We start from the raw sequence: 26,323 nt of genomic DNA on the forward strand, positions 1-26,323 counted from the left end.
TGGGTCCTAGAAGGAAACCAGCAGCACCTACTTATGCCCAGTTGTTTGGCGATGGTTCCGGTACATCTTCTTCCGGTCCATCGTCTTCCAATGCAGTTCCAGACTCTCAGACTTCTCAGAGAGTTTTTTCGAGTCCTCCTCTTCCACCGCAGATGCCTCCACCTCCTCCTCCAGCGGCTGCACCTGAGCCTGTCCCAGAAAGTGCAGTTCATCCGGATTTGCGTGTGCCTTCATATGCTCCCTTCGCGAGATATACGGTGGAGGATTTGCTTGCCCAGCCTTGACGGGAGGGTTTGGATGTTCTAGACCCCGATAGACCCCGAGGAACTTATTGGTAAGTTATTAATTTTTATTACATTAAAATTAAATTAATTTTTATTTTCTAACGGTTAAATTGTATTTTTTCAGGTTTGGGGCTAACAACCGTGTTGGCTAGAGCGTTTCGGCGACGATTAAGGGTTACTACGACGGGGCATACCCGAACTGGAGCAAGACACCAAATCACGTTAAGATCACGTGGTTTAAATGTTTTGCGGTAAGATTTTTAAATTTAATTAAATTTTCACTTTTATATATATATATATATATATATTTTTTTTAATATTTATTATTAATTGTAATTTTTTAAAAAAATTTATGTTTCAGCAAAAGTGGCATTGGTGTTTGGGAATCACCGAGAGGTTGAAGGTGGAATTCGTTGCAAAGGCAAAGATACGCCTCTGCAACACAGTCTCTGATTGGAAGGACAAGTGGGAGATCTACGAGTATGAGGGAAAGCCCACTGAGCTCACGACGGATGTGTGGGATGGCCTCATCGCCTATTGGGAGCACCCCTCTTCGATCAAAAAGGCCAATTCGTGCTCGGCTTCTCGAAGGACGAAGGATAAAGATGGTCATTTGCCCATGCTTCACAGAACCGGACAAAAACCTCATGCAGGAGTCCGTCTAGAAGCTGTATGTTTTGTTTTAAATATATATTTTAAAATATTCAATTAATATAATTTATAATATTTAATTTAATTTTTTTTTTGTAGTTCGAGAAGACGGGAGTCTTACCTTCTCTGTCTGACCTATTCAAGATGACTCACGCCACATCCGACGGAGTTTTTGTGGATCCTGCATCTGAGAAACTCTTCCAAACGGTGGCTGGTCGGATTGAAGAACGGGAGACGCAACTAACCCAGGAGTCTCCCGATGGATTACCAGTCACATTGTCCACCGAAGAGGTCGACAGAATCTTCGAAGAGGTACAACATAAAATTTTTGTTTACATTATTTTAAATATTTTAACATAATTAACTATATTAATATATGTTTTGATTTTATAGGTGGCTCCTAAAAAGAAGGGACGGATAGTCGGTATAGGCTCTGTTAACGAAGTTGCAAGGACAACTTCGTCATACACTTCGAAACGGGATGAAGAGACTGCTCAGATGAAGGCTCGAATGGATAGCCAGCAGGTTCGTTTAGACTCTCTTGAGAATTTGCTTGACGTGATGGCCGTGGGAAACCCGGTTATGCAGAGAATGTTGAGTGAGAGACTAGCCGCTCTTGGAATGCCACCACGAGATCCCCAAGAGTCCGATCCAACCCGTCAACAGCCGAGCAACCCCACCAACTACTTCGAGAATATGTAGTTTTTTTTTCTGTTTGTATTATGAATTTAAATATTATTGTATGACTTTTTAAAATATGTTTTCCAATTTCATATTTCGTTTTAAAATTTAAATTATTTTAAATTCTGAATATTAAATATAAATTAAAATTTGTTATATACTAATTAATAATAATATAATAAGAAACGATGTAAACTCCTCGTAAACATTACATGGAGTTTACATCGAATGTTTACGAGTGATTAACATCAAAATATTTACGAGGGTTTTACATCGAAATGTTTACGAGTGATTTACAACGAAAGTATTTACGTGTGCTTTACATCGAAATAATTACGTGAGCTTTACGACGAACAATTACGTGTCGTTTACGACGAATCCTTTCCCTGCGCTTTACGAGGAATATATTTCGTCGTAAACGTAACGAGTCGTTTACGACGAAACCTCCGTTACGACGGACGTTTAACAACGAAACGTCTTTCGACGTTAATTCGTCGTAACACCCCGTTTACGACGAATTTACAACGAATACTGCCCTAGTAAAAAATATGTTTTCTTGTAGTGACAACCAAATAGCTGACATCTTCACAAAACCTCTCTATTCTCCTCAGTTTTACTCTCTTGTGGGCAAGATGGCACTTAAATCTATATACTTGCCATCTTGAGAGGGAATATTAGAGTATGAATGTGGTTTAAATGGTTTATTTCGGTTTAGTTGTCAGTTAGACTTAGACCGAGAACCTTATCACTATATAAGTGACGTTGTACACATTTGGTTGACTAAGATGAATACGAGAGAAAGTTTGTTACATTATCTTTTTCGTTTATTTCTTTCTCTCTAAGCTCTAACAGTGAGAAATGAATCCAAGACTACTTAGTAAGTTGGTATATACTAAGATTTGAATGAGAGCAATAACAAGAGTCACAAAGGGGTGTTACATGTGGGATATATGCATGTGATGCCAAACATTTGGCAGACAAGTGCACATGCCCAAGCGTTAAAAACGTTAATTACAATCTCCACCAGCTGTAATATTTTATATTAGGATCTGGACCACATTTATAGATGGCATAACTCATAACTAGAGTCCATCTATTAAATCGTAAATCAGGTCAAGAAGAAAAAAGATAGCACACCATGAGTGGCTACTCCAAAATGGATTCAGCAGATCAGAAACCCAACCCGGTCGATCACCAGACACAGAAACCAGATCCGGAACCTGCTGGGATGAAACCTAGGCTTAGCAGGAACAGGTCGGTGGCTGCATCAGAGCATCCGAATCACTCACCAATGAAGCCTGCTGTGTCTATGATGAGAAGATCTTCGTCTGTCAGCTCTGCCACCACGTGGCCTCTTCCTTTCAACGAAGGAGATGATAAAGAGAAGGTCCATGAGAAGAAGAAGGGCAACAACATCAAGAAAAAAGCATTCGTTAAGGCTTGTAAGCGATTCTTTGGGATCTCTTAAATGTTTTTCCTCTCTAGTCTCTATCTACCATATTATATAGATCTGAATGTTTTTTTTTCCGTTAAAAGTCTTATCGCTTTTTATGAAACGTTTAATACAAGAACATGTTCCTTATATAACTGTTATCGTCTGTTTTGAATATTCGATCAGTGATTTTGACTTATGTCCCTTTTTTTTCTTTATGTATCACAATGATCTTTCATTGAAACACACACACTGTTAGGAAACGTAATGAATATCTTCTTGTATTGATAATTGAATTTATCAACCAACATATACATATACACATAGAGATTTAACTTAGGTTCCAACAGACTGGATCGATTACAAACTAAATGTGTAAATACATTTTTGTATAGACAAATAGTATATTCAAAGATGTGGAATATATTCGTCATACAAAACGACACTGTAAACCCACTGCGTTTCGTAAATGTGAATCCATCGAAACAAAATGAAAATCTGCAAGTTTCAAAAAAAAAAAACAAAATGAAAATCTGCCCAAAGATAATATTATAGAACTAATAAGATGAATAAACTGAATATTACTTCTTTGAAAGATGAATATGACTCTTGACTCCAGAATTGTCCTTTGGTGTAAACCCCAACCAAGAATCGTCGAGTCCAATGCACTTGCACATGGAGAGTTCAGTTTTGTTTTGTTTTTCTAATTTGGAAATAATGAACGTTTTCATCATTTTTCTAATGAAAAAATGTTTTTGAGCAAGTACAGTATATAGATAAGAAAATTATCAGGAAAATCGACGACTTGATTGCCAAATTTGAAGTCCACATGCTCCAAGACCAATGACATAATGCAAAATTCTTACCACATATGTAGGCACGAGCCTTTCTTTCTATTGCTTCTTGATATCTGAAACTTTTACTTCAAGTTGTATGTTATTTGATGATCTTTAATTATAGTTAGACCTTACAAAATGTATATCCGCAATTCCCGTCAACCTTTACCACATGGTCCACATCGATTTGTAATGATGAACATGGTTTTCTTATTAGCAAGCACCTTTAGATATTGCAACTTGTTGTGAACACGAATCAACTTTGAAGAAAGCAAAAGAAAGATCAAAACGAATTGAGGCAAATATTCGTTTAGCGGTGTTTTTAAAATCGGACCGGAAGTTGAACCGGATAATTTTTGGGTTACAGTTCAATATGGTTCGACCGGATCAAACCTGGTTCAATAATCTGGTTTAATATATGTTTAGTGTATAAATTTAAAAGTAATATTAGCAAATATGATACATAATTAAAATATAAATGAATTTAAAACATAAATATTATTAATATAAGCTGGTTTTATGTTTATAAGGATGGTTTATAGATTTTTGATAATTTTTAATGGTTTTTATCACTTTAATAACTTTGAAATCCAATCCGGCTACGTGGCTGTTTGGTCAAACCAATTATTTGATCCAACCCGGCTATGTAACCGGTTCATGGTCGAACCTGGTTCAACCATCGGGTCAGTCCGGTTTTAAAACCACGTTTAGGGTTTCTTATTATTATATGAATGAATAATCTTACAAACCCTTAAACCTGTATTTATAGTAACCTCCAAACTCGATTTCCTTTTCTCTATAGAAATCCCCTATATATTAAAAGAGAAGCATTACAACATTTTTTGTAGCCACGTGTCATCACCACAATCATTCTTAGAATCCTTAGAAAAATATGATGGTCCATCAAAATATATAATAAGTTTTTTATTAAACAAATCATAAATTGATTATTAATGTTCTTCATTGTTTCCTTAAATAAAAATAACGGAATTACCAAATATGGCTAAAATATATATGACAATTAATGATTTTGAATAATAAAGATTTGATAAAAATTAGTCTATTCTCTATCATTTTTTAAATTTTAACATATTAAAATAAATTAAGGAACCACATTAACTATATAGTAAAAATTTAGATTTTTCTGTATATATTATATTTTGATTTTTTTTAAACGAATATAAATGACTATAGTTGTCAAAAATCTCACATTGAATTTTTTATGATCCATGGCTTCAATTTTTTGTTATAACAAGATATAAATGATTACAAAATTATATAATAAGAAGTCTCATTTAATAAATATTAATATATTATTATTGTTTAAAATAAATTATGTACCATATAAAAATACATATGTATTTTAATTTTGAAATTTGCGTTTATTTTTTATTTTTTGATAAAAAAATTTGAACAAATACTGACAACTTAATATTTAGTTTTAAAACTTTTCATAATGTTTTTAAAATTATAAATGACTAAAACTATTAAACATCCCACAAAAAAATTGTTATCGGTGATTCATAATTTTTGTTACAAAAAATACAAATTATCAAAAAACAATATGATTATAAAATATTATTTAACAGATGTCAATATTAAAAATGTACTATATATCTATGTTAATATCATTAAAACTTAATTTTATATCATATAAAATAGAAAAAGTGTTTGTTTGAATTAATAAAATTTATTTATGTATTTGCACCAATTTAATCATATACGTAATATTTACTGAGTTTTTAATTATTAATATATATTTATTATTTAATAATATGTAAAAAAACATATAATACACAAAACTAATTTATATATAATATTTATCTCGCGCTTTGCGCGGATCATAACCTAGTAAATACTTATTTAGAAAAAGTAAATATCTTAAACGAAAAAGGCATAAAGTACCATTAGACTACGACCCAACGAATGCTGGACTTTTACTGGTGCATAAAGATCTAAGACACATCCAGATACTAACACAAATTTATTTCCTTATGGCAATTTGCGAAGAGGCATAGAAGCAATCTAAAAGGTTCTCTCGTAATAACCAAACTCAGTTGAATGTATAAAATATGTAAGATGCGACTTCACATATCAAATGCAAACCTGAAATCAAGAACCATTCCCACCTACTAATACAATCAACATAAATGTATACAAATGTTCATTTTCTTTAAAGCCAAGTTACATCAACAATGTGAGTTTGTAACAACCACCAACTAATCACCATGTAGCTGCTGGTCCACGTCGTATAGACAAAAGAAAAATAACTTTCTACTTATCTATGAGATGTGAAGATGATTTTGTGGCTTAAAGCGACGCGTCGCATTTGAGAACATATGATACGAAGAGAAGTGCGTGGGCTCTGTGAAATGTCTCGATGTTTCTAGGACCAAAACTTGAGAAACTCATAACCATAATACAAACACACGCTTGTGGAATCCAACGGCCAAGAAAAGCCCATCAAGTTTCGTTTGTGCAGCCTCTCTTTCTGGAAACTTCAACTTGGCCCCGCACTTGTCTTCATCTTCCTCTCTTTATCTTCTTTTATATCTTCTCAATCTCCCCCCATCCTTCCTTAGGGTTTATCGTCGAAATTTTCTGGCTATTCTCTTGTTTCCTCCGTCACTGTTACTAAACACGAAACATGGCTTCGTCCGCCGCTCAGATTCACGTTCTCGGCGGAATTGGAATCACAACTTCTTCCTCTTCTAAGAGGAATCTCAATGGTAAAAGCAGTTTCATGCCAAGAAGCGCCTTCTTCGGCGCTAGAAACGGTCCTTTCACTACCCCAACCTCAGCCTTCCTGAGAATGAGGAGTAGAAACGGCGGCTCCTCTAGGTACGCGGTAGGTCCGGTGCGTGTGGTCAACGAAAAGGTTGTTGGAATCGATTTGGGTACGACTAACTCCGCCGTAGCTGCAATGGAAGGAGGCAAGCCAACGATCGTGACGAACGCTGAAGGTCAGAGGACGACTCCGTCTGTGGTGGCTTACACTAAGAGCGGAGATAGGCTTGTTGGGCAGATTGCGAAGAGGCAAGCAGTTGTTAATCCGGAGAACACTTTCTTCTCTGTGAAGAGGTTTATTGGTAGGAGGATGAGCGAAGTAGCTGAGGAGTCTAAGCAGGTTTCTTATAGAGTCGTTAAAGATGAGAACGGGAACGTCAAGCTTGAGTGTCCCGCCATTGGTAAACAGTTTGCTGCTGAGGAGATTTCAGCTCAGGTATTCAAATTTTATATTTTTGAGTTCTATTGTGTTCCTATTTTTGTTGTGTGTGTTTGGTTTCTTATGGGGGTTTGTTTATATGTGTTTTAGGTTTTGAGGAAACTTGTTGATGATGCGTCAAGATTCTTGAACGATAAAGTAACCAAGGCTGTTATCACTGTGCCTGCTTACTTTAATGACTCGCAGAGGACGGCTACTAAAGATGCTGGTCGCATTGCTGGGCTTGATGTTCTTCGTATTATCAATGAGCCCACTGCTGCTTCTTTGGCTTATGGTTTTGAAAGGAAAAGCAATGAGACAATTCTTGTTTTTGATCTTGGTGGTGGCACGTTTGATGTCTCAGGTACTATATATATCTTCTTGAGAAATTTGTTTTTATGTCTTTTACTGTTTTTGATGTATTAATATGTATCTTGTTATGTTCCTTGGTGTGCAGTGCTTGAGGTTGGTGATGGTGTGTTTGAAGTGCTTTCCACTTCTGGCGACACACATTTGGGTGGAGATGACTTTGACAAGGTTAGTCCAATGCACTCATTAACCGTGAAGTTCTTAGTTTTGAATCCTTTTGCTCCCCCTTCTGTGCTTTAATTGACAGATCTTAGTTTTGCAATGCAGAGAGTTGTAGATTGGCTCGCTTCAAATTTCAAGAAAGATGAAGGCATTGATCTTCTGAAAGACAAGCAAGCACTTCAGAGGTTGACAGAGGCAGCAGAGAAAGCTAAGATTGAGCTCTCCTCTCTGACTCAAACAAATATGAGGTTCATTTAATTTTCTCGCCTAAATTTATGACTTACTCGTTACACAGACATGTGGATTCTGATTGATATTTATTCTTTGCCCAGCTTGCCGTTTATCACTGCCACAGCTGATGGACCAAAACACATAGAAACTACCCTCACACGTGCCAAGTTTGAAGAGTTATGTTCAGATTTACTTGACAGGTAATTTCCCTTACAGTTCTTATGACAAGTCAGCAGGTTTGCAATGTGCTCATTCTATAGCTTTTGTTTAATCATGGAGGCTTAAGATTCTCTTTGGCTCTATCTTATAGGTGTAAGACTCCTGTTGAGAATTCCCTTAGAGATGCAAAGCTCAGCTTCAGTGACATTGACGAAGTGATCCTTGTTGGTGGATCCACACGTATTCCTGCTGTTCAGGAAGTCGTGAGGAAGTTGACTGGGAAAGAACCTAATGTCACTGTAAACCCTGATGAAGTTGTAGCTCTAGGTGCTGCGGTCCAGGTGTGTTTTCGTTAACTTGTATTTCTCACCCCATTTTCTGCAATGAGTTCTCATAAACCGCCATCTTCTCCGTGACTCTAGGCTGGTGTTCTTGCTGGAGATGTGAGTGACATAGTGCTTCTCGATGTGACACCGCTTTCGATTGGTTTGGAAACCCTTGGAGGTGTTATGACTAAGATTATTCCAAGGAACACTACACTGCCTACCTCTAAATCAGAAGTCTTTTCAACCGCTGCTGACGGACAGACAAGTGTTGAGATTAATGTGCTGCAAGGTGAGAGAGAGTTTGTTAAGGATAACAAGTCTCTTGGCAGCTTCCGTCTGGATGGTATTCCACCAGCACCACGTGGAGTTCCACAAATCGAAGTCAAATTCGACATTGATGCCAATGGTATCCTCTCCGTCAGTGCTAGTGACAAAGGCACCGGAAAGAAACAAGACATTACCATTACTGGTGCCAGTACATTGCCCAAGGATGAGGTGCGTTCACTTTACAAATCAAACAATGTTGCTTTATCAACTTATTTTCATACAGTTCCATCATACGTTATGGTAACTGGAACCACTGTTTGTTGCAATTACTTGATGTGGTAGTTGCTATCTCCATGATGATCATAGAGCCTCTAAGAGCTGTGATCTTTTTAGTAATACTTATGTTCATGGTAACAAATTGGGTGTGAATGAACGTTACAGGTAGACCAAATGGTCCAGGAGGCAGAAAGGTTTGCAAAGGATGACAAGGAGAAGAGAGACGCAATTGACACAAAGAACCAAGCAGATTCAATTGTGTACCAGACAGAGAAGCAACTTAAAGAACTCGGAGAGAAGATACCAGGTGAAGTGAAAGGGAAGGTGGAGGCTAAGCTACAAGAGCTTAAAGACAAGATTGCAAGTGGAACGACCCAAGAGATCAAGGACACCATGGCTGCTCTCAACCAAGAAGTAATGCAGATCGGTCAGTCTATGTACAACCAGCCTGGAGCCGGAGCAGGTGCAAGTCCTTCCCCTGGAGGTGAAGCTGCTTCATCAGCAGACTCATCAAGTAAAGATGGAGATGATGTGATCGACGCTGACTTCACTGACAGCAAATGAGAAAATCGAATTAGGATGGTTTTGAGTTTATATATCCGCATGATTTTGTTGGTTGGTTGGGTTGAGCTGAGACACGCATGGATTAAGCTGTTCTTGTGGGAAAAAAAAAACGATTATTTGTCGTTAGGAAGCAATGTGTGAAGCTGTCCAATGAATACTAATATGTTGCAGTTTTCTTTCTTCCAGATGCTTCAATGGACTTAGAGGTTATACATAACTTAGAGATGCAAATCTTAAGATGCTGCTACTTGCTATCATACCAATCTGTGTAATATACCTTGTCCGAAACTCGCAAAAGGGGAAATCTCATTAATTAGCCAATGAGGGGAAGTTCTCATTGATTAGTTGACGAGGGGAAATTGTTGACAACAGTTACCGCCTACGCCACATGATTCTGCTCCTGTTACAAAAGAGTCTCATGTCACAAATGAAGATATCCCAATTGTGGACATTGCCCATCTGATGCAAAACTCCATACCTCACGCAGAGCATGTGGAGCCAAACTCTCGTTCACATACTATCCATCAATCTTTTGAGACTTCCAAAAAGTCACTGGTCACTCTTCTTTTATGCATCTGCTAGTCATGTTACACATTCGCATGAGGTACACTCTTCCTCTTGCTCTCAGCTTGATAACAATTTACCCCTGTTAGCAGCCGAAAAAGCTGCGCCAACCCAATCACTTATTATTATGAAAGACATTCCATCACATTCTATCATTTTGAAAGACCCTTGTGCTTCTGAAACTGGGCAACAAATTGATCTTCGTTCTTTTCTCACTCTTGATCATCAACCACTCTTTCTGGAACCGGAAACTCCACTTGCATATGGGAAAAGTGATGTGGTTGGAGACTCATCTAGTTACACTGTAACTAGAGGAGGAAGGGCAATAAAACCAACACAAAAAGTTTAAGAAATGGAATGGATGAATGTTAGTGCAAGAGGTATACGAGGTCGTCGCGGTCGAGGAAACCCCAAGCACTAGTTAATGTCTTTTTTCATCTTGCTTTCTAGGATTCAAATGTAAATGAATCTTTATCTAGGGGTTTTAAACCTCTTTTTTGTAGTAAACTTTATCAGACTTATGAGTGAAAACTCATGCATAAGTATTTTCTTACATTTTAATTTGAAAGTCCTTTTACAAAAAAAAAGAAACTGTTGTCAACAGTTTCTGATCTAAGCCTTGGAAATTTTTAGGGAATGCTTTTTTCAAAAAAAAAAAAAAGTCAATATTATACAGCAATAATTTTTTGATGAAAACGCCTCTGGAACGTCTCCAAAATCCTTGTCCTTCACCATTAGGAAAAATTTCTCATATATTCTTAGTGAAAAGAATTTAATATCACTCACATATTTTCTATACTGAAATTAAAAGATTCCCCGATTTTGTCTTTATATTTTTCTCAATTCAAAATTTCAATTTTCAAGTCTTAGATATGAAAATTTAAGTTACAATCTGGTATAATTAGGTTTTAATTTTAAGTTGTATTATTGTCGAGGGACTAGTTTTACTAAATTATGCCTAGAGGATGGTACAATTTGGTATAAGTAAGTTTTAATTTTACCAAGTTATAGTATAATTTGATAGTTGTCTCTATTGATATTAAAATTAAGAAAAACTATTTTTATGGGTTATAATTTAACTTTTACGTTTCTGAATTTAAAAAAATTAAAAATACAAAAAAAAAAGAAAGATCAAAGGAGAAAAATACAAAAATTTAGAATAGAAAAAGAAAAAATCGAAACAGAAGGAAGAAGAAAAATAATTGAAGAATCAAATGACTAAATAATCCGATGAATAAAACAAAATATCAAAAGAATAAAAGCAAAAATCAAAAATCAAAAAAGAAGAAGAAAATTGACCGATGATAAGAACAAAATGAAAGAAAAAAGAACGAAAAAGAAAATGAAAAAAATGATGAAAATAAAGAAAATGAAAAAAAAGAATGAGGAAAAGAAGTAGAAATAGAAAGTGGAAGATAAGAGTTATTTTGTACGTTGATGACTTACTGATGCATGGTAATAATTCCGCTATGTTATCATCTTTCAAAGAGTATTTGGGAAGTTGTTTTCGTATGAAACACTTTAGGAACTTAACATATTTTTCTTGTCTTAAGGTGACACGAAATGTTGAATGTATTTTCTTATTCAAAGAATGTATTTTCTTATTCAAAACTATACCCCATAAATTATTTGTTGAGATATGCTTCCTTAGTTCAAAACCAGCTCATTTTTAATGGAGCAGAATTTTGATCTTGCTAAAGATACAAGTCCTTTCTTAGCTAATTAGGTTCAGTATCACTTTTTGCTTGATCGTTTTATTTATTTTTCTTATCACTCGGCATGATTTATCGTACTCGGTCTATATTCTACTCGGTCTATATTCTTTCTTATCACTCGGCATGATTTGAGGTTATTTGATTTTTAATGAGGTTTTGAATGATTTCAGTGATTTTCTTAAACCACTATAGAATATCACTTAAAACCATGAGATTTGAGTTTAATTTTTTTTTAACTAAAAAATTCTATCCAAACACTCTAAAATCACTAAATTTTTTAAACTTCACAACTTAAAATATTTTAAATAGCCATGAATTTCATAGTACTTAATGAAATGTTAAGTTCAATAATAGTGGATTTTAAGTGAGTTTTTAAAATTTATGTTTGAATAAAAGTGAATTGTCATTTTAATACAAATCATCTAAAACTCAGTTGAATACACCTCTTAATCTGGCAAACATCATAATCGTTTCAAACTATCATCATTACTACACCCTCCAAAATAATGATTAATGTGTCATGTAAAAATGTAATAGGTAACAATACCTTTGAACGGAGGTATCCGCCGAAAGTCAAACCAATTAGAGTTATATCTTCTAGTCTCCTTGTCTTTGGCAATATCATATTCAGATGCCTTGATACACACTGACAACATTGTGTACAACAAACCTGCAAAAGGCAAGAAGAAATGGGATAATGACTTGTCTCTTACCACTTATTGCGATTTTGATTAGAGAGCATATTCTTTGACACACCAATTACGTGCATAACGATATCTCCATTCTTTTAATTCTGGCGGAGTGTCATGATGGATTGTTGGGAGGACATTCAGGAGTTCTGAAGACTTTTAAACGAATTCAACAATGGTTTTATTGGGATGGCATGTTCCGCAGAGTCCAACAGTATGTAGCAGCTTGTTCTACTTGTCAGACTCACAAGTACTCTACATTAGCTCCAGCTGAATTGCTACAGCCATACCGGTACAAATCTGGGAAGACATCTCGATGGATTATGTGGAGTGATTTTTGGAAGGAATTATTTCGCTTATCAGGCACACAGTTGAAGTATAGTACATCGCTCCATCCACAGACACAGACAGACGGTCAAACTGAGATCTTAAACCGTTGCTTGGAGACTTACTTAAGGTGTTTTGCATCAGCATGTGGCACAAGTTCTTAGGATGGGCTGAATTTTGGTACAATACCACGTATTATACATCACTTAAAACTACTCCTTCCAGAGTGACGTATGGTAGAGATCCTCCAAGGGTTGATTCGTTTCTAGCGCGAAATTGTAGATTTGCTTTACTAAAATGCATTTTAATGTTTTAGTTTTCAAATTGATCATTCCGAATCTCTAGGCTCCAACTCGAGGTGAGGTAAATTGGGTAATTTTTGGGCTTTAGTACAGTAACATATCTTCATAAATATCTTGTGAAACTTGGTGGCCAAGTTTCATACGTCTTTCTCTCTTCTGTATATATTCGAGCTTTTGTATCACAATGAAGACAAAGAGATCGATAAGAAATCATTTCTTCTTTTATCTTTGACAGCTTCTCATCAAACCCTCCTCTTCATCTCTCCTTCTGTACCCTAAGCTCAAAACATGGCTTCGTCGGCCGCTCAGATTCACGCTCTCGGTGGAATTGGAATCGCTACTTATTCATCTTCTTCCAAGAGTAATCTCAATGTGAAAGGAAGTTACATGCCAATAAGCGGCTCTTGTTACTTCTTCGGCGCTAGAAACGGTCCTTTCACTACCCCAACTTCTGCTTTCCTGAGAATGAGTATCAGAAACGGCTCTAGGTACGCGGTAGGTCCGGTGCGAGTTGTTAACGAGAAAGTTGTGGGAATAGATTTGGGTACGACTAACTCCGCCGTAGCTGCCTTGGAAGGAGGCAAGCCCACCATTGTAACGAACGATGAAGGTCAGAGGACTACTCCGTCTGTGGTGGCTTACACTAAGAGTGGTGACCGGCTTGTTGGGCAGAGTGCGAAGAGGCAAGCAGTTGTTAATCCCGAGAACACTTTCTCCTCGGTGAAGAGGTTTATAGGTAGTAGGATGGACGAGGTAGCTGAGGAGTCTAAGCAGGTTTCTTATAGAGTTGTTAAGGATGAGAACGAGAATGTTAAGCTTGACTGTCCCGCCATTGGTAAACAGTTTGCAGCCGAGGAGATTTCAGCTCAGGTATTCAATTTTTTTTTACTCTTAATTATCATTTGTTTGTTTGAAAGTGTCCTTAATTTACCAGTTTTTGATGTGTTTGGTTTCATGTGTGCTGTAGGTTTTGAGGAAACTTGTGGATGATGCCTCGAGCTTCCTGGACGAAAAAGTAACCAAGGCTGTCATCACGGTGCCTGCTTACTTCAACGACTCGCAGAGGACAGCTACTAAAGATGCGGGTCGCATTGCTGGTTTGGATGTTCTTCGTATTATCAATGAGCCCACTGCTGCTTCCTTGGCTTATGGTTTTGAAAGGAAAAGCAACGAAACAATTCTTGTCTTTGATCTTGGTGGTGGTACCTTTGATGTCTCTGGTAAACTGTGGCTAAGATTCTCTACTTTTTTTTTTTTGTTTCTGCTGACTCTAGTTGTATTAACATATCTGATAATATGTATTTTGTTATGTTTATTATTTGTGCAGTTCTTGAAGTTAGTGAAGGTGTGTTTCAAGTGCTTTCCACTTGTGGTGACACACATTTGGGTGGTGACGACTTTGACAAGGTTTAGCTAAATGCACATATAAAAGTCCCCAATCAAAAAGTGATTGGAATCACACGTAAAGTTATGTTGCAATGCAGAGAGTTGTCGATTGGCTGGCTTCAAATTTCAAGAAAGATGAAGGCATTGATCTTTTGAAAGACAAGCAAGCACTTCAGAGGTTAACAGAGGCAGCAGAGAAAGCTAAGATCGAGCTTTCCACCCAGACTCAAACAAATGTTAGGTACAATCAACTTTCTAGCCCAGTCTTTTTTTCTTCTTCTTAGTAATCTCACAAGCCGTTTTGGATTCTTCTGTTCACAGCTTGCCATTTATCACGGCCACAGCCGATGGACCTAAACACATAGAAACCACCCTCACACGTACCAAGTTTAAAGAGTTATGTTCAGATTTACTCGACAGGTAATTTAATCAAAGCTCACCTATTATTACATTTCCTTTGATTAAAATCATGGAGGCCTAAACTAAAATCCTTATCCTTGGTTCTATCTTATAGGTGTAAGACTCCCGTTGAAAATTCACTGAGGGATGCAAGGCTCAAGTTCAAAGATATTGATGAAGTGATCCTCGTTGGTGGATCCACACGTATACCTGCTGTTCAGGAGGTCGTCAGGAAGCTGACTGGGAAAGAACCTAATGTGACTGTGAATCCTGATGAGGTTGTGGCTCTAGGTGCTGCTGTCCAGGCTGGTGTGCTGGCTGGGGATGTGAGTAACATTGTCCTTCTTGACGTGACACCGCTTTCGCTTGGTACGAATACTGTTGGAGATGTTAGGAAACGTTGCAGAGAGTGTACTACTTCCACAAGAAACCTCAGAGGAAGTGAGAGAGCTGAGGTCTTACAGTTGCAGAGAAGGAATGAGACGTTACGTACGGATTCTGTTATGTCTAAGATCATTCCAAGGAACACTACACTGCCTACTTCTAAATCAAAGGTCTTTACGACTGTTGATGATGGACAGACACGTGTTAGATTTCATGTGCTGCAGGGTGAGAGGGAGTTTGCTAGGGATAACAAGTGTCTCGGCAGCTTCCTTCTAGATGGCATTCCACCAGCACCACGTGGAGTTCCAAAAATCGACGTCAAATTTGACATTGATGCAAATGGAATCCTCTCCGCCACTGCTACTGACAGAGCCACCGGTAATAAACAAGAGATTACCATTACTGGTTCCACTACATTGTCCAAGGATGAGGTGGGTACAGTTTACAAGTCAAATTAAATTGCCTTGAGTTACCAACTTGGTTACATATAGGTCAATTCTCGAGGTTTAGCCATTTTTTTTATGAGATGGTAATGTAGGAGTGGCTATGTTAAAAACGTTTTTCATTTTGGCTACCAGGAGGTTCGGGCAGAAGCTCGTAATCTCCCAGGCCTGAAACCACATCATTTTGGATAATATTGATGTTTATGGTAACAAATGTTGGGTGTGAATGAACGTGTTACAGGTAGAGAAAATGGTCAAAGAGGCCGAAAGGTTTGCGAAGGATGACAAACAGAAGAGGGAGGCAATTGATACAAAGAACCAGGCGGATTCTGTTGTATACCAGACAGAGAAGCAACTTAAAGAATTTGGAGAGAAAATTCCAGGTGAAGTGAAAGAGAAGATAGAGTCTAAACTACAGGAGCTTGAAGACAAGATTGTAAGTGGATCGACTCAAGAAATCAAGGACTCCATGGCTGCTCTTAACCAAGAAGTGATGCAGATAGGTCAGTCTATGTGCAACCAAGCTGGACCTGAAGCTGGAGCAGGAGCAGGTCCTTCCCCTTGGAGGTGAAGGTGCTTCATCAACAGATTCATCGTCAAGCAAAGGTGGTGATGATGTGATCGATGCCGACTTCACAAAGTAAATGAGAAAAGGCACGAGGACGGCTAATTTGAATTGAATTCGTGCACACACACACATGATTTTGCAGGTTGGTATAATATGTGTTGATCTGAGAAATGCTTTTGAAAATAATTTATTTGGGATTAGAAAGAAGCAATAATATGATGTTGCAGTATATACAGCAACAATGACTTCTCATCAAGAAGTGCCATATTCTTTTGATTTGGTGTTTCTTTGTAGACGTTACACCGCTTTCCCTTGGTGTTGAAACCCTTGGTGGTGTAAAGACTAAGATGTATTCCAAGTTACACTACTCTGCCTACTTTAAGCACAATGTGCCCACCAACACCAAAGTGGAATTCCAAAAATACTCTAAATACATCGGAGAAAAACATATCTCTATTTTATAATTACTATGGCTTTAAATGGTGACCAAACAAATGAAAAGAAACATTACATTCTTTACAATTCCTTAAAAAATTTATCATTCATGAAAAATTTGTTTTCCTTTTTCTTCTTCATTTTTTTTGTTTGTAGAGAATTATAGAACAAATTTTCTCTTTATTAATTTTGATGATTATTCCTCATCATCCTAAAATTTTATTTCTATTCATTTTTTTCTTAACCGTTTGATGGTTTATAGGTAAATAAAAAATAGATGAATAAATTGAAGATGGTAAGTTGAGAAGTCCAGATCTTGAAGAAGAGTATTAGGTCATTTTTGGGCATTCGTGTAGTAATATCTTTATAAATATCTTGTGAAACTTGGTCATATTTCTCTCCTCTTGTATATATTCTCGATCTTTTGTATCAAAATGAAGACAAGAGATCGATAAGAAATCATTTCCATAATATCTACTTTTTTTTTTATCACAGAAATTTTCATTAAAATAGAAAGAGGAGAAGAAGCCTAAAACGATGGCTTAACCCCAAAGAGTTCAGTACAAAGGAGAAAAAGCTGTAAAGCCTGCTTAGCTAAATTGTAGACAAACAAGTTTTCCGATCTAAAGAAGCGAGAAAACACGATTGTTGCAAAACCAGAGGAGATGCGGATGTCTGAAACGATTCCGATGATTTCTTTGGACTGTATGTTGCCGGAGATTGCTCTGATGAGCGTTGAATTGTCGGAGAAGACCTTGAGTGATGAAAACTCAAAAGACTTCGCCATGCAGAGTGCAGGGCACTCTGAACCACCAAAAAAGCTTCCCAACGAGACTATGTGAATCTCAAATGAGTTGGAAAGCAAGAAAGACCTGAGATGCCTAAATTTGGAAATAAAGATCCAGCATAACCTTTGGGTACCAAGATGCTTTGCAACGACCTGTATGTGCTCGACGGAAGTTGAAAAGAAAGCGATGGTTGAATTCAGGCAGAGACTTCGGGATCCAATATTACCGTATTGAAACCTTAGAAGTTTGACGGAAATCACCCAAGACTGCTCTTCATAAGATTCTGTCAGGCTTGACATGAACGTACAGACCCCGTAAAATGTTTTGAACGGAGGTTTGGATAGTTTGAACAAACAGCAAACTGAGACTTTGTGACCAAAGGAGGTGAAAGCGGAGGTGAAGGAGGCTGTGTCGGAACAGCTTGGACACACTGCAGAGATGGACAAGGCTGAGGCATAGCAGAACGTATTCTCAGCGTAGATGAGAGGATCTGAGGCTGCGTGGAGTGGTGTAGGCACTTCATAGATGCAGAACCGAACAGATTTGGCGAGCCAAAGCTCGGGCTGAGTAGATCCGGTGGTTTCGTTTGTACAGAGAAGAGCGGCGCCGAGTGGCAGAGTAAGGTGGACGACGGCGGCGAGGGAAGAAGGAGACACGACGGAGAAGAGGACCGTCTGGAGAACGAGGAGGAGGGGACCGTCTGGGGGATCCGGTGGTTCTGGAGGGATGACGGGCCAAAGAGCTTTAAGCGGAGCGTACATACAATTCGACGGCGGTGGATCTGGAGGGGGCCGGAGACACGCCGGGGTAGTCGCCACCATGACAGGTCTTTGGGAAGAACGGAGAGAATGAAGAATCATGGCGGTCAGGAGTGGGACGAGGCGGAGGGGGAGCACCGGAGGCAGAGGCTCATGTTGAATTCTTCAATCTTGCGGCTGCTTCGTAAGTCGTGCCTGGGAGCTTTAACTAGGGCGAACTCACCATAATATCTACTATAAAACTCGAAAAATGGCTTCTTCAGCCGCTCAGATTAACATTCACGGTGGAACTGGATTGGCTGCTTGTTCATCTTCCAAGAGGAATCTCAATGGTAAAGTCAGTTTCATGCCGAGAAGCGCCTTCTTCGGCACTAGAAACAGTACTTTCACTACCCCAACTTCTGCTTTCCTGAGAATGAGTATCAGAAACGGCTGTCCAGTGCGAGTGGTCAACGAGAAGGTTGTGGGAATCGATTTGGGAACGACTAACTCCGCTGTAGCTGTCATGGAAGGAGGAAAGCCCATGATTGTGACGAACGCTGAAGGTCAGAGGACGACTCCGTCCGTGGTGGCTTACACTAAGAGCGGTGACCTGCTTGTCGGGCAAGTTGCGAAGAGGCAAGCTGTTGTTAATCCAGAGAACACTTTCTCCTCGGTGAAGAGGTTTATTGGTAGGACGATGAACGAGGTAGACGAGGAGTCTAAGCAGGTTTCGTATAGAGTTGTTAAAGATGAGAACGGAAACATCAAGCTTGAGTGTCCCGCCATTGGTAAACAGTTTGCCGCTGAGGAAATCTCAGCTCAGGTATTCAAAGTTTGACTATCGTTTAGTTTGTGGAAAGTGTATTGTCTTTTTGATGTGTTTGGTTTCTTGCTTTTATGTGTGTTGTTTAGGTTTTGAGGAAACTTGTGGATGATGCCTCGAGACTCTTGAACCAAAAAGTGACCAAGGCTGTCATCACTGTGCCTGCTTACTTTAATGACTCACAGATGACAGCTATTAAAGATGCTGGTCGCATCGCAGAGCTTGATGTTCTTCGAATTATCAATGAGCCCACTGCTGCTTCTTTGGCTTATGCTTTTGAAAGGAAAAGCAATGAGACAATTCTTGTCTTTGATCTTGGTGGTGGTACTTTTGATGTCTGTGGTACTTGACATTAAACTGTTGCTATGTATATATATATATATATTTATTTTTTTTGGTTTCTACTGACACTTTTGTATCAACATCTTGTTATGTTTATTGACCATGATTAACCCGTCTTTTAACTAGGGTTCTTAGCTTTAGCTAAGAGACGGTTCTTAGTTTTTGTTAGATTTTAATTAAGAAAATCTAAGAACCGTCTCTTAAATAAGAGATATAAGAGCCGTCTCTTAGCCGAAAAATGTAAAAAAAAAAGTGTCAAATCATAAGTTAAGAATCCGGCTAAGAGATCATGGTTAATAAGAACCGTCTCTTACTGTGCAGTTGTTGAAGTTGGTGAAGGTGTGTTTCAGGTGCTTTCTACTTCTGGTGACAAACATTTGGGAGGCGATGACTTCGACAAGGTTTTAGCTAATTGCACACAATTGATCTTAAATTAAAGAACTTTAATCAAATAAGTGCTTTGAATCTGTTTACACTTTCTTCGGTGCTTAAGTTTTGCAACAAATTGCAATGCAGAGAGTTGTAGATTGGCTCGCTTCAAACTTAAAGAAAGACGAAGGCATTGATCTTTTGAAAGACAAGCACTTCAGAGGTTGACAGAGGCAGCAGAAAAAGCTAAGATTGAGCTTTCCTCGGTGACTCAAACAAATATTAGGTACAAATTCTTTGCACAAATTTATTGACTTACTTGGTAGTACTTTCACAGACATGTCGATTCTGATAAATATTTGATTCTGTGGCCCAGCTTGCCATTTATCACCGCCACAGCTGATGGACTGAAACACATAAAAACCACGCTGACACGTGCCAAGTTCCAAGAATTGTGCTCAGATTTACTCGCCAGGTAATTATTACTTAACAGTTTTTATGACATACTCATTCTTTTAGCCTTTGATTAAAATTATTTTCCTTGTCTCTATCTTGTAGGTGTAATACTCCCGTTGAGAATTCACTGAGGGATGCAGAGCTCAAGTTCAAAGATATTGACGAGGTGATCCTCGTTGGTGGATCCACACGTATTCCTATTGTTCAGGAGGTCGTCAGGAAGCAGACTTGGAAAGAACCTAATGTCACAGTTAACCCTGACGAGGTTGTGGCTCTAGGTGCTGCAGTCCAGGTGTGTTCTCGTAAACTGGGAACTTTCACCCTATTTAGTGCGAGATTTTATTTAAGTGGCCTTATCCACTTGACTCTAGGCGGGTGTTCTTGCTGGAGATGTGAGTGACATTGTGCTTCTCGATGTGACACCGCTTTCGATCGGTTTGGAAACCTTTGAAGGTGTTATGAATAAGTTTATTCCAAGGAACTCTACACTGCCTACTTCTAAATCAAAGGTCTATACGACTAGTTATGATGGACAGACAAGTCTTGAGTTTTATGTGCTGCAGGGTGAGAGGGAGTTTGCTAGGGATAACAAGTGTCTCGGCAGCTTCCTTCTAGATGGTATTCCACCAGCACCACGTGGAGTTCCAAAAATCGACGTCAAATTTGACATTGATGCAAATGGAATCCTCTCCATCACTGCTACTGAAAGAGCCTCCGGAAATAAACAAGAGATTACCATTACTGGTGCTACTACAGTGCCCAAGGATGTGGTACAAATCAAACTACATTGCTTGTGTTTTACCAACTCGGTTACTTCTCGAGGTTTATTACATTGTACGTTAACTGTAAGCATTACCTGCTTATCGTTGTTGCAATGATTAATGTGGGAGTGGCTACTATGTCCATGATCTAATAGCCTTTGTTAAAAAAAAACGTTGTTTTCGTTTTTAGCAAAGTATTATTGATGTTTATGGTAACAAAAGTTAGGTGTGAATGAACGTGTTACAGGTAGAGAAAATGGTCAAAGAGGCAGAAACGTTTGCAAAGGATGACAAAGAGAAGAGGGAGGCAGTTGACACAAAGAACAAGGCGGATTCTGTTGTGTACAAGACCGAGAAGCAACTTAAAATATTTGGAGAGAAAATTCCAGGTGAAGTGAAAGAGAAGATAGAGGCTAAGCTACAAGAGCTCAAAGTCAAGATTGGAAGTGGATCGATCCAAGAAATCAAGGACTCCATTGCTGCTGTTAACCAAGAAGTGATGCAGATCGGTCTGTCTATGTACAAGTACAAGTACAATCGGTTGATTTGAGCAATGCTTTGTGATGATAAATTTATTTTGGGCTTTAGAATGAAGCAATGTTATTACAGAGAAATATTTTCAATATAATAATTTGATGTTGCATTAACAATGAGTTCTCATCAAGAAGTGATGTATTCTTTTGATTTGGTGTTTTTGGCTGTAGATGTGAGCAACATTTATGCTTGTAGATGTGACACCGCTTTCCCTTAGTGGTGTAACGGACTAAGATGTATTCCAAGGAACAACACCACTCTCCCTACTTTAAAATTAAAAGTCTTTACGACGTGTTCTGACGGACAGACATGTATTAATCACAATGTGCCCAACAGCACCAAGTGGAATTCCAAAAATCGATGCCAGTGACGTCCGTTGACAAAGGCAAGGGAAATAAACAAAAGATCAGCATCTCTGGTTCACAGCTTGGGAGAACTACCTATGTACCTATGTTCAAACGTTTAGAGTTGAAATCAAAGCGCTTCTTCTTTCTACTTTCTATCCCTGAGGGTTGGTCCATCGGTTTATAATACTATAAATCTGCTCATAGAGAAAAGACAACCTAATTCTACATAATCCTACAGTAAAAATCGTCACAATATATATTTATCAGTTCAACCAAGTTTACTTACTACCATGATAGCTACAACCACGACTGCCAAATCATTCTACTATTTCTACCAAATCAAATCACACCTCTGATTATTCAAAAGTTATAACTAGATGGTTTAAAAAACTTGGTAATCTAAACAAAATCTTGAGATATTCGAGAAAATCTTTATCAAAATGTGGTAAGTTTTTATTTCCATGTTTAAAAATTGTAAACAAACTATAATGAAACCTGTTAAAGTAGTTTAAGGTTTCCCCACTTCCTAGGTAGAATGATCTCACCTCTGACTCTCTGAGCAGATCTCTCTTTGAAATATGAGAAGTTTCTAACATGTGAAAACATTTTCATAGTTACGAGTGCTTTTTACTAAAATTCCTTTTTTTTTGGTCGAAACTAATAACTAAAGTTCCCACTTCCCAGCGAAGCATATAACAGGCTGTTAAACCAAGATAATAAAAAAAGATGTTTTGTTTGTTTTCAAATAATATGTTTTTAGCTTTTAGACAAATTTAAATTTTATTATAAATATACTATTAATTGGTGATTTACTAACTTAAGTTAATATAATTCAAAAAAGAAATTGAATTTTTCATATATTATTATTGAATAATAGAAACCAAAAAATATTTCAAAATTTTGAATTAAGTTTTATGAGATAAATAGTACTAGCAACTAAAAAGTAAAAAAAGAAAAAAAAAAAAAAAAGAGAAAGATCAAAGACCAAACACAATTATCCATTGACTTTGACTTTTCTTTGCCTTAAAACCAAAACTTTAAACACTTTTGTTTTAATCTGACTTAAAGCTGTTACCTTGTAATCACATATACTAGATTACACACCTAATTAATTGAGAGCCGATGGTTTTCTTCGTCCTTTCCTCCCCCAAATCTCTCCATCATCCCATGTCCACACCAGCTCTACAGAAACCTCTAGGATTCTTCTCAGCTTCGTTTAGATCGTGCCTCTGAGCTCTCTCCGCGATAACCAAGACATATACTTGAGCTTCAACTTCTTTCTCTTCAAAGTATTCACCTTTACTTTCTTTCAAGGTCTGTTGAATGATTTTTGGTCTATTCTTTGGGCAATTACTACATCTCATTTATTTGGTCAGATTTGACAAAGTCTCTGTTCCGACCATAAATAGAATCTCTATTATGTCAACATCTCTCAGAAACCAGAAGACCAAAGTGTCTTTTGATTGCTTTTTTTTGATTCTTATAGCTTAATCCTCTTTCTTGTTTATTTTTTTTCTTTGGGTCTAAAGATGGCACTTCGTCTACCAGCTTCTAAAGCAGCTGAATTTGCGATTGGTTCAATCGGCTGCGGTTATGATTTAGCTATTGATGTACGCTTGAAGTATTGCAAAGAATCACGGTTGCTCGACATTCAAGACGGTGACGACACTCGCGAGATTGTGTTACCTGGTGGAATCACTATCCCTAACGTTTCGAAGTCTATCAAATGCGATAAAGGAGAGCGCATGAGGTTTAGGTCTGATGTTCTTTCTTTCCAACAGGTATTAAAAAGTCTCTTACTTTATGTCCACCCATCAAAGTATTTTGGTTAATTTTTATTTTTTTCTTGTGAGTTTTGTAGATGACAGAGCAGTTCAACCAAGAACTGTCTTTGGCTGGTAAAATCCCATCAGGTCACTTCAACGCATTGTTTGAGTTCTCTGGCTGTTGGCAGAAAGATGCTGCCTACACCAAGAACCTTGCCTTTGATGGCATTTTCATCTCTTTTTACTCGGTTGCTTTGGACAAATCTCAAATGTTGCTACGTGAGCATGTTAAGCAGGCTGTTCCATCAACATGGGATCCCGCTGCATTGGCTAGGTGATCTACCACTTTTCTAAAATTGGCTCTTGGGTTGAATTTGTAAGTAACGTTTAGTCAGATGTTTTTGTTAACAGGTTTATAGATACTTATGGGACGCATATAGTTGTTGGTGTTAAGATGGGTGGGAAAGATGTGATTTATGCTAAACAGCAACACTCGTCGAAACTTCAGCCTGATGATCTCCAGAAAAGGTTGAAAGAAGTGGCTGATAAGAGGTTTATAGAAGCTAGTGGAGTCCAGAACATAGCTTCAGATAGAATCCATCCAACTAGTAAGGTCTGTGTAACTGTTCTCATCGCCAAAACTTTCTTATTTGACATCTTGAAGAATTACTACTAACAGTTTAGTGTTGCAATCAAAACTTTTGTCCGTTGTTACAGGTGGAAGCAAAGGAGCAGCGCCTGAGATTTGCAGATACCAATTCACTGGGCTCTTATGCAAATAAAGAGGTGATTTCTATTTGGTACCACATAATATTAGTAGACTTTTTTTTTTTTGCACGTGAAATTGCTTCTTTGTTTCTCATGAATTACATTTGTATTTGTAGGACATTTTCTTCATGTGCAAAAGGAGAGGTGGAAACGATAATAGAAATCTAACGCATAACGATTGGCTACATACAGTTCAGACAGAGCCTGATGCTATCTCCATGTCTTTGATTCCAATAACTTCTTTGCTTAATGGATGTCCAGGAAGTGGTTTCTTGAGCCACGCCATTAATCTCTATTTAAGATGTAAGCCTACTACACTTGCATCTTTAATCTTTATCCAACTATGTGATAAGTAAGTGAGAACAGTACAACCAGTTTATTAGATAGGTTGATAAGTAGGTGCAGTACTCAATAACTCTTGTGTTTATATTGATATGTTGTGGTACTTGTTTTTGTAGATAAGCCACCGATCTCAGAGCTACATCAGTTTTTAGAGTTTCAGCTACCAAGGCAGTGGGCTCCAGTGTTTAGTGAACTTCCTCTTGGTCCTCAAAGGAAGCAGCAAAGTTGTGCGTCTCTGCAGTTCAGTTTCTTTGGACCTAAGCTATTTGTGAATACCACTCCGGTATGAGTTTCTTTCATTCCTAATCATATACTCCCGAAAGAAAGATCTTATATATTTCTCACACATATTAAGAATACAATAGTTGCTTACAATTAAATTTATTGTTCGTTTTTATTATACACTTTTCGATGATATTCAATCAATTCACATATTCTCAATTAATGTTTTTTTAGAAGTATAAAAAATACTTTGAAAAATATAGAAAATCTATTTTCCTGGAACAAGAATTTTTTTTTAAAAAAATCTTATTTAGAGAGTAAAGAGTATAACAAGACTTTGCAGGTTGTGGATTAATTCGTTTATTGTTTATTTGGTTTCAGGTTGATGTTGGGAAGAGACCAATCACTGGCATGCGGCTCTACCTAGAAGGACGAAGAAGCAACCGCTTAGCGATTCATTTGCAACACCTCTCCTCTCTCCCCAAAATATTCCAGCTCGAAGACGCTCCAAACACAACGATGCGGCACGATTCCCACGACCGTCGATACTACGAGAAAGTAAACTGGAAGAACTACTCCCACGTCTGCACATCACCAGTCGAGTCAGAAGACGACCTCGCGGTGGTAACAGGCGCTCAGTTTCTCGTCGAAAGCCACGGATTCAAGAACGTGCTCTTCCTTCGCCTTAGTTTCTCCAAAGTCGTGGGAACGATGCTCGCCAAGAACTACGAGTGGGATGAAGCGGTGGGGTTTGCTCCGAAGTCGGGACTCATCTCGACGCTGATAAGCCATCACTTCACCGCGCCGCAGAAACAACCGCCGCCGCGTCCTGCGGATGTGAATATAAACTCTGCTATCTACCCTGGCGGACCGCCCGTGCCCGCGCAAGCTCCAAAGCTTTTGAAGTTTGTGGATACGAGTGAGATGACGAGAGGGCCGCAGGAGTCGCCAGGGTATTGGGTTGTGTCGGGTGCGAGGTTGTTGGTGGAGAAGGGGAAAATCTCGTTGAAGGTGAAGTATTCCTTGTTGACTGCGATAATGGAAGATGAAGCGATGGAGGAAACATATGAAGGTTGAGTGAGGTGGTATGGTGGTTATGTGTGTGTGTACATTAATCATGTGTAATGTAACCGTTTGTGTGTGTGTGAGAGAGAAATAGGATTCCATGTCTTGTACATTTCCTGTCTTGAAGAAGCAATGGTATAATCTGCGAGCATGGCTAATGATTCTATACTTTGTAATCTTTTTTTATATTGCCATATTGACTGATCCTATCGACTCCTAAAAAATGCACTTAGTGCAATTGAGTGGAATGAATATCATATTTTGCATGATCCAAGTTTGGAATATAAGATATATCAAAGATGGCTAGATCATTAGTTAGAATAGTAGCAACTTTGTTTTCAACAT

The 26,323-nt window shown here is 38.0% G+C and overlaps 5 protein-coding genes and 1 pseudogene across 6 annotated transcripts; all 6 read left to right on the forward strand.

Moving 5' to 3' along the window:
- Window positions 1-2,521: 2,521 nt before the first annotated feature.
- BNAC01G16190D lies at window positions 2,522-3,247 on the forward strand. The gene has a single exon (XM_013814477.3). The coding sequence runs from the start codon at window positions 2,755-2,757 to the stop codon at window positions 3,082-3,084; it is 330 nt and encodes a 109-aa protein (XP_013669931.1). The 5' UTR covers window positions 2,522-2,754; the 3' UTR covers window positions 3,085-3,247.
- Window positions 3,248-6,276: 3,029 nt separating this feature from the next.
- LOC106376035 (heat shock 70 kDa protein 6, chloroplastic) lies at window positions 6,277-9,623 on the forward strand. Its single transcript, XM_048744134.1, has 8 exons — window positions 6,277-7,107; window positions 7,201-7,453; window positions 7,547-7,626; window positions 7,726-7,868; window positions 7,953-8,051; window positions 8,162-8,351; window positions 8,433-8,831; window positions 9,045-9,623. The coding sequence occupies exons 1-8, from the start codon at window positions 6,532-6,534 to the stop codon at window positions 9,441-9,443; spliced, it is 2,139 nt and encodes a 712-aa protein (XP_048600091.1). The 5' UTR covers window positions 6,277-6,531; the 3' UTR covers window positions 9,444-9,623.
- A 3,208-nt stretch (window positions 9,624-12,831) lies between these two features.
- Window positions 12,832-16,854, forward strand: LOC106376036 (annotated as a pseudogene).
- Window positions 16,855-18,420: 1,566 nt separating this feature from the next.
- On the forward strand, window positions 18,421-19,464 carry LOC125575359 (heat shock 70 kDa protein 6, chloroplastic-like). Its single transcript, XM_048744135.1, has 2 exons — window positions 18,421-19,006; window positions 19,096-19,464. Exons 1-2 carry the CDS (start codon window positions 18,452-18,454, stop codon window positions 19,354-19,356), a joined length of 816 nt encoding a protein of 271 aa, XP_048600092.1. The 5' UTR covers window positions 18,421-18,451; the 3' UTR covers window positions 19,357-19,464.
- A 271-nt stretch (window positions 19,465-19,735) lies between these two features.
- On the forward strand, window positions 19,736-21,484 carry LOC106376037 (heat shock 70 kDa protein 6, chloroplastic-like). Its single transcript, XM_048743674.1, has 6 exons — window positions 19,736-19,749; window positions 20,094-20,192; window positions 20,276-20,465; window positions 20,545-20,682; window positions 20,737-20,943; window positions 21,182-21,484. Exons 1-6 carry the CDS (start codon window positions 19,736-19,738, stop codon window positions 21,482-21,484), a joined length of 951 nt encoding a protein of 316 aa, XP_048599631.1.
- A 1,389-nt stretch (window positions 21,485-22,873) lies between these two features.
- On the forward strand, window positions 22,874-26,247 carry LOC106376038 (MACPF domain-containing protein At4g24290). Of its 2 annotated transcripts, none has more exons than XM_022694716.2 (8): window positions 22,874-23,129; window positions 23,345-23,596; window positions 23,677-23,915; window positions 23,993-24,194; window positions 24,299-24,367; window positions 24,466-24,652; window positions 24,808-24,974; window positions 25,295-26,247. In XM_022694716.2, exons 2-8 carry the CDS (start codon window positions 23,345-23,347, stop codon window positions 25,988-25,990), a joined length of 1,812 nt encoding a protein of 603 aa, XP_022550437.2. In that variant the 5' UTR covers window positions 22,874-23,129; the 3' UTR covers window positions 25,991-26,247. The 2 variants fall into 2 exon arrangements, with proteins under 2 accessions (XP_022550437.2, XP_013671537.2); XM_013816083.3 differs by having other exon boundaries at window positions 22,900-23,104.
- The last annotated feature ends 76 nt before the right edge of the window (window positions 26,248-26,323 follow it).

The sequence above is a fragment of the Brassica napus genome, chromosome C1, assembly GCF_020379485.1.
Source record: "Brassica napus cultivar Da-Ae chromosome C1, Da-Ae, whole genome shotgun sequence".
Classification (NCBI taxonomy): Eukaryota; Viridiplantae; Streptophyta; class Magnoliopsida; order Brassicales; family Brassicaceae; genus Brassica; species Brassica napus.

Bases quoted from the DNA above. Each gene is read 5' to 3' on its own strand.
- LOC106376037 (XM_048743674.1), top strand. The intron at 20,193-20,275 runs GTAATTATTACT...TCTATCTTGTAG, and splicing joins TGCTCAGATTTACTCGCCAG to GTGTAATACTCCCGTTGAGA. The intron at 20,944-21,181 runs GTACAAATCAAA...AACGTGTTACAG, and splicing joins CTACAGTGCCCAAGGATGTG to GTAGAGAAAATGGTCAAAGA.
- LOC106376038 (XM_022694716.2), top strand. From the start codon at position 23,345: ATGGCACTTCGTCTACCAGCTTCTAAAGCAGCTGAATTTGCGATTGGT. The intron at 23,916-23,992 runs GTGATCTACCAC...TTTTGTTAACAG, and splicing joins GATCCCGCTGCATTGGCTAG to GTTTATAGATACTTATGGGA. The intron at 24,368-24,465 runs GTGATTTCTATT...TTGTATTTGTAG, and splicing joins GCTCTTATGCAAATAAAGAG to GACATTTTCTTCATGTGCAA.
- BNAC01G16190D (XM_013814477.3), top strand. From the start codon at position 2,755: ATGAGTGGCTACTCCAAAATGGATTCAGCAGATCAGAAACCCAACCCG.
- LOC106376035 (XM_048744134.1), top strand. From the start codon at position 6,532: ATGGCTTCGTCCGCCGCTCAGATTCACGTTCTCGGCGGAATTGGAATC. The intron at 7,869-7,952 runs GTTCATTTAATT...TTCTTTGCCCAG, and splicing joins CTGACTCAAACAAATATGAG to CTTGCCGTTTATCACTGCCA. The intron at 8,052-8,161 runs GTAATTTCCCTT...TCTATCTTATAG, and splicing joins TGTTCAGATTTACTTGACAG to GTGTAAGACTCCTGTTGAGA.
- LOC125575359 (XM_048744135.1), top strand. From the start codon at position 18,452: ATGGCTTCTTCAGCCGCTCAGATTAACATTCACGGTGGAACTGGATTG. The intron at 19,007-19,095 runs GTATTCAAAGTT...TGTGTTGTTTAG, and splicing joins CTGAGGAAATCTCAGCTCAG to GTTTTGAGGAAACTTGTGGA.